The sequence below is a fragment of the Rhagoletis pomonella genome, unplaced genomic scaffold, assembly GCF_013731165.1.
Source record: "Rhagoletis pomonella isolate Grant_MI unplaced genomic scaffold, Rhpom_1.0 Rhpom_scaffold_00007, whole genome shotgun sequence".
NCBI classification, from domain to species: domain Eukaryota; kingdom Metazoa; phylum Arthropoda; class Insecta; order Diptera; family Tephritidae; genus Rhagoletis; species Rhagoletis pomonella.
This window is the reverse complement of record NW_023458561.1, coordinates 60971211-60983397: the sequence shown is the minus strand read 5'-3', so window position 1 is coordinate 60983397 and position 12187 is coordinate 60971211. Positions and strand designations below refer to the sequence as shown.

Below are 12187 nucleotides of genomic sequence, written 5' to 3'. Positions count from 1 at the left end.
CCTAGAACCTAGAACCTATTGTGGAAACTGCAGAAATATGTAGTCAAAAGCTGCAACTACTAAATCTCAGCTTAGAGCTACCAAACCATTAAGCCTTACTTACTAGGTTTAACTTACTGCCATAAAATAAGGTACATATCTTCTGGCTCATTATCATTTTTTTGCAGCTAAGAAGGTGTTGAAGAACCAAAATTGACTATACAAATGACTTTTATACGTATGATTTAAAAAATAAAAGTCGGTGATTGGATTTTTATTGATGACTTTTATAAATAATTCTCGGTGAAAAAGAAACCGATTGGTATGTGTCACTTAGTTATAGAGAATTTCCTTCATAGTGAATTTTTCAATGACAGTTTTCATCAATAACTGTTATGTTCGGTTTTCATTTCATTTGAAAACTACCGAGTAAAAATATCGGTATCGATTGGCAAAAATATCGATATGGTATCGTATCGTATCGTATCGAAATTCATGTCCCTATCAACATATGACTGTAATTTTAGCTACATATATTACCAAGTTTCAAAAAGTTGCTTGAACAAAATCGTTCACCAAAACGAAATCAAATTTAACAAGACACAAAAAAATATTTATTTGTAAAATATTCTGAACGAAAATCTAAAAAGCATTGGTAAAGTGAAGTATTTTGTAATTTTTTTTTTTAATATTTTTCTGACGCTTTCGCGGATTTCAGAGCTGGCTTTTGAGAACTTTTTCAGACTTTTTGTGACGTTTGTTGTTTTACTCAGGATTTTTCGGGATTTGTGCGAATTTTCCGCATATTTTTGTAGCTTTTGGGGACTTCTCGAAATTTTTCGTTAATTTAGACTTGGTGATTTCTGGTAACTTTCTTCATCTGAAAGTCGTATGATATTATAAGTCACCTGCTTATTTAAATTTTCTACGATTTATTACAAAATATTGATACTCAGCACGGTCAGAGTTTTTAAGTTACAACACAAAATGCAAATACACTACTCACCACAAGAAAGAAACCCATAAATACCTATAGTCACACCACAAAATGGCCCGGTATTGAATTCAAATCTTTCAACAAAATAGAATGTACTTCAACTTAATTCCACAGCTGACTTGTCTTCACACTGTTTAGTGAGGCATAAATTCCTAGAGATTTCTCACTTCCGCCTACGCAACTCGATGCACAAAATCGGATTTTCCAATATTGGTTAGTCGAATAAAGTTAAGAATAAATTAAAGTTATTTGCATTTTTAGTAGGAAATTTAATTTGTAATACGTGCGCAAAGACAACAGAATTGGAAAATGCTAAAGGCAAAGCATTTCTTTATTTATTTACTCCACAGAAGGAGAAGGTCTGCGATGAGCTGGTGGCTAGAAGTTAATCGAAAATAATAAACTGTAAATAGAATGCATGAAATCAATTGAAGTGTGTAGGGAACTAACTGACTTGCTTGGAAATAAGTTGCAATTAAAGCGAAGGGTGAAAGTTGTTTGTGTATGTATGTATGTGGGCGAGTGGGTTTGTGTAAGGAGTGCGACGATTGTATGGCAAGGACTATGCTAGTTATTATTTTACAGACATATACGTATATTTGTTAGTTTGCTGCTAGCTGGAACTCTAAGAACTCTGCATTCTCCTGAAGAGTTGAAAAGCTTTTGTATCGTTCTGTTTGTGTTGGTCTGCTGCTTGTGTGCACCTTGGCTGCTCGCTATTTATTTGTTTTGTTTGTAGACCAATTCGGTTGCTGGGTTAACCACAACAACACCATTTCATGTTTGCATACCAGTATACATACATATACATATATGTACTTGGTTTATTGCCTGGCCAGTCATTCGATCACGTCGTTCTAACAATAAAATAATCTAAATAATATAATTGAAATCGGTTGAGTTGTTATCTGGTATTGTAGTGAATTTGAATTTACGAAAGCATTCAAGTCCAGTGAGTGGAAATGAAATTGCTAATAAATGAAATAAATGAATTTTGATTAAGAAAAAAAAATATGGAAAAGTAAATTTAAAAAGTGCCGAAAAAAATTATTTAAAAATGCGAATAATTTAAAAAAACAACAACAAAAAGTACAGCTGCAGGATAACAACATTAAACAAGTGAAAAATTAATGAAATGAAATACTTTGGGCAAAGGGTCGTTCAAAAGGGGTTAGCAGGGCAGATTTGCTTAAAAACTAAATACTGAAAATGCACACGAGGCTTTCGTTTGGAGCTCTTGGTAATCGACTGGTCGACTTAACGATTAATCAATTAGCAAAAGTTGTTTCAAAATAGTAAATTTCGCTTAAGCTATTAACCGTTCCCATTCAACTTTTTCAACTAACCGCTCTCAAGCAAAAAGTCGACTAACCGTTGATTTTCTATTTTTCGAATAGTTTTGTTCTTTAAATAAATATTAGTATTTAAAATTTTTTTAAACATATGCTTGTATCGATATTATTATTGGTGCAGCTATTGTTTTCTTAAGATTTTATGTGAGCCTTTATTTAGGGCCATATTTATAGATATCGTTATCGATAACTGCCTATATCGCACCACACTTCGCTAATATAGAATTTTTTCCTTCCGAAACCAAAACTATTTTTTCGTAAAAAAAATCTTCAGCATGGCAGTTTAAAGCCCGAAAGCACTTCTTGAAGTACCCTATACTTTCTCTTCCTTTTGTATGTATGTTTGTACGTATGTATTTTGTGTGAAACATTGCGTGTAATTCACTTTTGTTAAAAATAAATTGTTTGCATAGAATTTTATTTATGTGGCAAATTAAAAATTGTATTGAATCAATTTGCTGGCTTGCCATTTTGCATTTTGTGACAAATAAAATCAATAACTAAGAAGATTACTTTGTGTTTTTATGAATGCAAAAAATGATGCACGCACACTTGCATATGAACGAATTCGCACGAAATACATTTATAACGGAGATAGTATAATGTTTAGTCGTTTTATTTGGTTCTAAAATGTCATCTTACACATACATATATTTTATCACAAAAAAGTTACCTTAAAAACAAAAAAGAAAAAATCGTTTAATTTCAAAGGCTTGATTACTGTAGGTTTTATTAAACTATATGGAATCAATAACTTTTTGTTGCTTACATAGTTTTTTTGTTTTTTTACAAATCCGTCTTTTTATTTTAAATTAATACACAAAATTCCAGCAAAAATATTGTATGCCATTGCAATTGTCATACTAAATACATAATTATTTTAAAACACACTAGGGTTTCCTTTAACAATGATCCCAGAATTAAGTATGAATTAGTTATGCAAAATGCTGCATGATCAAAATAAAGTTGCAAGTCATAAGCGCCGAGAGGTTTAGATCTTATTGTTAGCCTCGCTGGAGAGCTGGGAAGAAAGCACTTAGGCGATTGACCACGTATCCTTCGAACAGTTAGGAAATGGAGGTCTTAAACAATTTAAAATCGACGAATATGTGGTCCTATTTTGCACTATCCCGGTCATGATGCCCATCAAAGCTGAGAGTTCGCGCTTAGCCAGCCGAAGAAGCTCCTTAACCGCCCCCGGTCGACCGCCAACCTAAAGCACTTTGCATGCCGTTTGCTGCTTGGACGAACATTTTTCTTCTCAGCTCTCGAGCTTTATATTTTATTTGCGAGTTTACATAGTTTAATATTTAACGCAAAACATTTAAATTGGAACAGAAAATTAAACCGAAAATGTCACGACGCCGAAACCGGTTGGCTTCAAATCAAATTTGACAACAGTTGACGGAAAATCATTCCACAATACATAATTTTTTAACTCGCGAGTTTAATTCGTTTTACTCATAACATTTGTTTTCCCTTGCATATGAAGCTCCGGAGCCCATATTTCCTGCTCGTGAGTTTACTTTTTTAACTCTCGAGTTTACGCTTTCAACTCTCGAGTTTAATTTTTTGCGCACAAAATTTACTTTTCCTAGCGAATGAAGCTCAAGAGTTCTCAATTTTCTGCTCGCGAGCCTTATTTTTTAGCTCGCGAGTCTCCAGCATGTGGTATTTGCCATTTGATACGAAACAAAATTCTCTACGTATAAGAAGAAGAGAGCCAAATCAATTTTTTCTTGCGAGTTTTGCTGTATTTACTCTGTGCATGCATGCATTTCTGAAAGCAAACCCGTTAATTTAATAATTGAAACTCATGAGTATAATTTTTTTCACTTGTAAACTTTTTTTTTAACTCACGAGTCCCTCTTTTTGATTCAGCATAGGAATTTATGGCGTACGTTTTTCAAGAGCATTTTATTTTTAGCTCGCGAGTTTTATTTTAAGCTCGCTAGTTTTATTTTTTAGCTCGCGAGTTTTATTTTTTAACTTGGAAGTTTTATTTTTTTATTTTGTGAGTTTCAATTAGCCTTTTCCTGATTTTACTATTCATATACATATTCACTTTGGGCTATTCACATTTCCATGCATGCGAAATTTCCCTGCTCTTATACAGCAATGGAAAACTGCTCAAAAAAAAAAATTATTTCCGATTACGTTGCTCAATCTGCTATTACCAGCGAGCTGTGAAATCCTTTCAGGCAATGCCTCAAGTGAAAATCCTTGAGGTGACTTCAAGTACTGCCCGCGAGCTTAACGCATTGTTTAGCTCTTCGCATTTCCCTTCCACTCGCGCTTGGCAAGTTGCACCAGCAAAGGACTGCCAAGTAACGCAAGAAACATGAAAATCCGTTACGGGCAGCGCAACGGGTACACTTCCTGCCACCACGATAACTACAATACAATGTGCAGAGCCAACCAGCCACCCACTTTGCCGCATTCCAGCGTCGCCTACAGTTGAGGTGTGATGTTGCTGCCCCAGGCAAATACTCTCGGTGGTAGTGGTGCTGGTGCTGGTGTTGTTGGTGAGTGCCATTCATAACCGCAAGTAGTAAAGTGAGAATCGCTGCACAGCTACGAAGCAACAACAACAACAACAACAACACCAACAACCACCCATTGATTGGCTACAACTGCTGCCGCAGAACTGATTTGGCTGAAATTACGGTGAAGGCTTCATTGCATAGCATTCCATTCATGAAACTCACTGGCCAAGGCAGAGTGGTTGCCCCTAAAAGCATGCAACACCAGCAGTGCACTGCATCCTGTTTTGGCGTGAAGTGGTGTTAGTTAGCTGGCGTAACCACTACCGCGAGCGATCTCTTGACCTCCTTACGCCATTCAAATGCTGCCAACAGCTGTTTCAAACATCGAAAATATGTTTGTGTGTATGTGTCTAAGGTGTGTGGGTGGGTGCGACGACATCAACACCAACCGCAAACAAGCTATTGCGTTGCCAGTCAAGCCATCAACCCATCAACCCATCGCCCAGCCAGCCAGCCAGTCAGTCCGATAGCCAACCAACTCCTAACGCCATTATCATTTGTGGTTGGGAATATCAGCTGAGCGGACAAAAGCAACCAAAGCAATGCAAGCGACTTTGCACTCTAGGCGAATATTGAATCTGAATTACTTAATCAGCGTGACTGTTATACACTTGGCGCTTGAGGAAGTCAGCAGGAGGAGGAGGTTGGTACTTGCGGCTATGGCCACAAGCAGCGTTCAGCCTGTAATATCCTGTGAGTAGACGGAATTGGAGGAGAGCTAAGCCGGAAGCTGTGTCAAAGACACGCACACATACAGACACATTTAAAGCAGTCGCCAGTATGTAATTGTAGTTGTGTTTTGTTGATGGCTGGGATTGTTGTTGCTGCTGTTGGTATTCGTATTATGTTGTTGTGCTACTTCTTGCCTCTGCATTTGTATCTGTATTTTGGTTGTCTGCTGCGTTTCCTTTTAACTCGATCTCCTGCCCAGTTCAGTGGGGCGCGTTGTGCGTTGGAAAACAGGATGTGGTCGCTGCGCAACATTCACAGCTCAAAGCGGATGGCATCGAGCAAAGGAAGTTGACGCAGAGCCCACGCGCGATGTGCGGTTGGCATGGAATTTAATTTTTCTTCTGAATTCCTAGTCGTCCGTTTTTGCTTAAGTGCATTGCAGCAGCGGTATTTGAATAAAATATTAACGAGTAACTTAGGAATTTTAACGAAAATAAAGTAAAGGAATTTTAATTTATGTTAGAAGTTACTTTTTTGGCTTCAGCCATATCTCCAAAGAAATCAATAGGTTTAGGTGGTGTTGGGCGTGGTATTTTAATTTGAAATTGGGGAAATTTATGCTTGCATCTTTGCATTCTAAAAGCAGCTTCAAAAAGAGCGTTGTAAAAACAGAGGAGTTTTAATTTTTTGAAAAATAAAACTTTTTTTTGAAAAAAAATTAATTAATTTTTATTAGCGAACATAAAATGTTGGAACTAAGAAAAATAAACTACTTATTTAAAATTTAAATCGCAATACATTTACACAGCACTAATTTTGTTTATTTTTCTTCTTCTTTCAGGTAAGACCGAATAAAAGAAAAAAAAACATTATTATTACCGGATTTGTAAGTACAATTGTAAGTAGAAATTTATCCGAAAGTAAATTTACCAAATTTTTTTAAATCATAAGTATAGTTTGCAGTTTTGTTGAGATGACGCTGTTAAGTCCTAGCCGAATTCGTGCCTTTTCGAATGAGAATCTAGGCACGGATCTATGCCTCTTCTTCAGTCGTCCAAATGCCGTTTTACATGTAGAGGTGGGTCATTTCTAAGCAACGCATTGTTGCGATAGTTCCGGGAAAAAAAGCCGAGGCAGCATGAAATAATCTCAAAATATGCCAAAATATCTGAGAAAGTATCAAGAAAAGTCCTCAATCAGCAATGAAAGTTAAAAAAAGAACCAAAAGTGCCCAAAAGATTAACTGAAAGTTCTGAAAGGTTCCGAAGGCTTTCCGAATATCACGGTATAAAAGTTAAAAAATTGAGAAAAATATCGTACGGGCCTAAAACACATTTCAAAATTATTCCGAAATTTCACCTATAAAAATAAAAACTTCCTGAAATATTGCAAAAATCTGGAATGGTTTCGAAAAAAAATTTCGAAAAGTTTCAAAAAATTTCCGAAGTGGAAAATAAAAAAAATAAAATTTCACGTAAGTATTGAAAGTTGGTAAAACTTCCCGTATAGAAACGAATGGAAATAAAAAATATTACGTAAGATAATAGAAACTCCGAATAAAATCGTAGAATACCACAAAAAGTTTCGAGATAGATATAGAGTCAGAAAAAATACTAAAAGTCCCAAATAAAGCTGTAAAATTATTAAAAATATCGAACATCCCGAACGGTCTCGAAAAAAATTTAAATAAATCTTATATGTGGAAGATAAAAAATTCCCGAAAATACCTATTTGTTCGGAGATTTCCAAAAATCCCGAAAAAATAGCGCAAACAACCGAAAAAATCGTCCAAATTCTTAAATGGTTCCGAAAAATTTCTAAAAACAGTCCTGAAAACCCATAAAAGTTTCGAAAATAAGCCAAGAAGATATTGGAAAATCACGAAAACATTTTGAAAAGAGCCAATAAGGTTTAAGCAATAATTTCATTCTTCTAAGATGCTTCGAATTTCGTGGCCTAAAACAATCTCAAATGAGGAGTGGCTCAGAAAGACTATCATGGGTAGGCCAAAATTTGCGCAAAGAAGTCGGCAGTATTACAAAGAAGGCCTTGGAATAGAGTCCTCTTATCGGCAGAGGCAGGTCTCCCGCGAAATGTGGAGAAGAACAATCGATCGAGAGGCGTAGCAGCTGGGGTTAAGCTGAAAGCAGCTGCAAGAAGCTCAAAGCGATTGCCAGAAACAGAACCAGATGCCACATGTCTTGGAGGGCATTAAAGGCAATGAAAGAGAAGATAATGGAAAATGCAAATTATTGTACTTTAACCTTAAATATGTATCCTAAATTCAGGATTATTCAGAATAAGTTTTGAAATTTCTAGCCCTTGAAAAAAACCTTGCTAAAGACAAAACAAAATATGGAGGTTATCAAAATACATATCTCAGAACAGGCGTGATCAATGAAGCAAGTTAAAGGAAGATATTTAATTTGCGCCCTATTCACAGCTGTTGGTTGTGAGTTATCTCTGTGAGTAAGTTCACCTTTGTGGCACTTGCCTCCAATCACATGTTTGCATATACATAGATATGTAAATTAATATTTTCAACTATTTCACAAAAAAAACTTGCTTAAGTTGTTGTGTATTCTTATATACCAAAGGGGAAGTCTAAACATTTATCTTACTAACCAAAATTTAAAAATTTTCATGTAAATTGATTAAAACCTTTTTCCAAAAATAAAATCAACAGCTGCACCACTTACAGGCAGCCATTAAAATGAGCATAAACAGAGGAAATAATCAAAATTTTTTTAAGTAATACCAGCACATAACGAGCTCAAAAGTACACACAAATGCAAACGAAACAACCACAAATAGATATACATACTTAGTACGAATTTAGTACTTCAAAGTGTTGTAGAGTTTACAGACACTGCGGCGTATGAGTGACCTGGATATCCGACACTCAAAGCGATTTCACATCGATTCTGTAAACGCAAATATATATGCGCATATGTATGTATAGTGTATGAGTGCTTGTGGCTTTGTATATACCTACTCATATTTATACTACTTATGCTTTATATGTAAGTACATATAATAGCATATTCATATAAGCTTTTTACGTGCGTTTTTAGTGTGAAAGCTCAAAGTGCTGAAAGCAGCCACCAAATCGCAGTTGAAGTGTAGCCATTTTACACTTCAATAGATTTACAACGAAAGTGTAAACATTGAGTCGCATACATACTTGGTCTTGGAAATAAATAATTCGTACAAACCTTTATATACATACATATATATATAGGGATATGTGTATGTATGTATGTATGTAGTATGTATGCATATAAATACGTGAAATGAGGGTGTTGTTATTCCCACTTTCGGGGTGGCTTACGAAGCTTCATTCAAGTTGTGGTAGAGTGCTGTTGTCTGGCAATATTTTTTATCGAGAACGAGTTCAGCTCAATTAAAAATATTTCCAATCAACCCCTAGAAGCTAAAATAAACTTTTGAAAAAATAGCATAAGCTTAGTAAAATTTGTGAACATTTACGGATGAAGTTAATTTTGTTTATTGGTGTATATTGCCAAAGAAACATGCTTCTAACTTTTGTGATAATTTATAAGAGTTTCTCGAACTTAGTGGACAAGTGAGGGATTTCAGAAAGTCATACTAGTTTCCAAAAATCCCTGCAAAGTTCCCGTAGCCTGTGTCTGGAAAGCACCGTTTAATTGCTGAGGTCTAAAGCAGTTTCTTCATACTCCAAAAAGAGAGGAGACACTTCCATTTATCCCCCAAACATAATGCCTCGCTTTCGGATCGGATGACAATCGATGCCAAGTTGTATACTTCTACTGGACGAACTTGTGAAGAGCATAAAGTTCGTTGGAAATAGATTTATACATACATATGTATGTATATCAGTCAATCCATATTTAATCTAGCAGTGGTTGGAATCAACAATTTTTGATTTCGATGAATTTTGGTCAGAATTTTTTTTGTCATATAACGAAGCTCTGTCGAAGGAAAAAAATAAACTTTTTTTGAAAGTTATGCAAATTTCTAAATTTCAGATTTTCCGGGATTTTGAAAGGTTTCTTTCTCTGGTCTGGTGGTATTTAGGGCTATAAAGAAAATAATATATAGAGTATACATATCGCTAAACACAAAAAATGCAGAATTTTGAAATTAAAAAAAAAAAAAAAAAAAATCGTAAGAGCAAAAACTTATAAAAATTTTTTGCAACCTTGTTTATGCAATACCTCCAACTGATCCTAAAAGATACTGAAATTTTCAAAAAGAATTTTTTTTTTTTAAGTTATGAATTTTGAATTTACAAAATTCTTGCAATTGCTGTTAAGTATGGCAGGCACTCTTGCTTAAGTTTCGTCTGCAATTCATCTTCTTATTGGATCACTCAATTGCTATTGCCCGCATAGTCAAACATGAAAGATTATTCTCGATTTCCCTCCACCTGATGAAGACTGCTTAATCACTGTACGTCCACTTGTCTAATAGGGCAAAGCGCTGATGATCACTGAACACTACCACTACCTTATAGATACTACTGCCGCTCTTAACAGCTATGGAGAATAGTCAGACAGAGCCTTTATGCATAGCTTACCATTATTATAAGTGGGAGATTCGCCCATGCTCTGCTTTGCTCACTTAACATTCAGAGCCATTCAGAGTCAGTCAGCCGATTCTGGGTAGGGTTCACAATTTGCTGACGACTTGCTAAAAAGTTCCAAGTCCATAGTGAGAGTGCGAGTGCAAAATAGCTTAATAATTATCTTCTGAACAGAGCACATCAGAGCGTATATATCATAAAAGATGGCTCGAGATAAACTTAGTCTTGGACATGAGTTCAAATCCTAATCTTATGTAAATTGGAGCGATTTTTTTCTCAAAAAAACTTTAACTTTTAATTAGAAAGAACGGACAACCAAAAAAATAGATAGTAAGAATTTGACTTACGCCTTACTTTTTGTTGTCCAGTTTTCTATATTCACTTTTTACATTCAAAAGTCGTCTTTGTTTTAACATCCATATCATATGTATATCCACATTTCAAAGACATTCGATTTTAATCACCTCAGTTGTATTCATTTCGGACGTCTTTAAACTTGCCAAATATTTTTAGTCCAGTTTTTAATAGATTAAAAATGTTTGTCTAATTTTTAAATTACCGAAAATTCGTGTACAATTTATACATATGTATGTACAATGTTGCCCAGATGTCGTAAAATTTATGTCCAGTGCTTTAAATTGCTTGAAGGGTATGTCATGTTTTTAATTAAAAAAAAAATATGTCTCCTTTAACTGGTACTTTTAATGTATGTTAAGTTTCTAAAGGATTAAAAATATATGATATTTTTTTTATGTTATACCAAAAAATTATGTCCAGTTTTCAAATGTCGTAAAATTTATGTCCAATATTTAAGTGCTGTAGAATGTATGTACCGCTTGGAAATGAGCAAAAATGTTTGCTATTTTTTATTTGCGGCTTATAAGAACTTATATGTACCTATATGCACATTTATTACCAGAAAATTATGTCAAGTTTTCAAATGTCGTTAAATTTATTTCCAATTTTAAAGTATTGTAAAATTCATGTTAAATTGCAAAATATTTTTAATCAGTTTTGCATCATACCCTCATTTTAAGAATTAAAAAATATTCAAAATAAATAGTGTCAATTTCACTAACGTCTACCCGATGTTGATGTATGTACCCTAACAACACGAGCATCATCTCCAGGCTAACTGCTCATTCAATTACGCTATTTGTTTACAGAAATCAGGCCTCGAAAAAATGGAACACATGCAGATTAAAATTCTCTTGGAAAATGCGAGAAAAAGGACTCACCTCAAAACACACTTTATGTGTTTTCGTATTCATGGAAATCCCTCTCGATACAATTTGACGCACACGCATACACGGATCTGACATTAAAAAACGAAAAAAGAAAAACAAAGCAGCCGCAACTACTGCTGAACACTTCAAAATCAAATACATCAGAGTAAAGGAAGGCGCGTTCACATACAAGCAAGCATATGTATGAGCGAGAGTGAAAGCGCACAAGATTGGCAAACAAACCCAATTGCTGTGCATAAATCAAAAATGAAATGAAATGAAAAAATAAAAATGGATGCAAAGGTGTTTATGTACATACAAATGTATGCAGGTATGTGTACAACGTGTGCGAGCAGCCAGCCTGCTGCAGCGAAATTGATAAATCTCAGTCGTCAACGCATACATAAACATAAAAGCCAACATGAATGTCGATAAACAGACGAGTGAAGTTGCGCATACGCCATGTACAACTCGTATGTATGGAAAATCGTTGCCAAGGCAAACAAATTTGTTGCATACTCTAAGGCTCATGTAGTGAGTCAAACAGAAAAGGGAATGCGAAGGTAGTACCAATAGATGAACAGGTGCGGCGCCCTTTTCGAAAAATTGAGCGGGCGGTGGTTGCGAACGAGTTGCTGGCCGTTTGTAGTTTCATTCTGAAAAAAAAAGTCATGAATTCCAAACGGGTAAACGAGTTTATTGATATGACATACAAATAGCAATCACACAACAACAAGCAGTTAAATCCACTGAACATACAATTAAAAGCAATATATGTGTGTACATACATACACACCTACAGAAGCATGAAAAAAAGAGAGTGGAAAAATAACAGCCATCAACTGCTA

At 35.0% G+C, this 12187-nt stretch overlaps 1 protein-coding gene across 1 annotated transcript in view; it reads left to right on the top strand.

Annotated features, from left to right (window-relative positions):
* Window positions 1-6519: 6519 nt before the first annotated feature.
* Window positions 6520-12187, top strand: part of LOC118743931 — a 139322-nt gene continuing 133654 nt past the window's right edge. Inside the window, exon 1 of the mRNA XM_036476691.1 lies at window positions 6520-6624. Coding sequence (XP_036332584.1) covers window positions 6520-6624 — 105 coding nt within the window. The remainder of the gene's footprint in view (window positions 6625-12187) is intronic.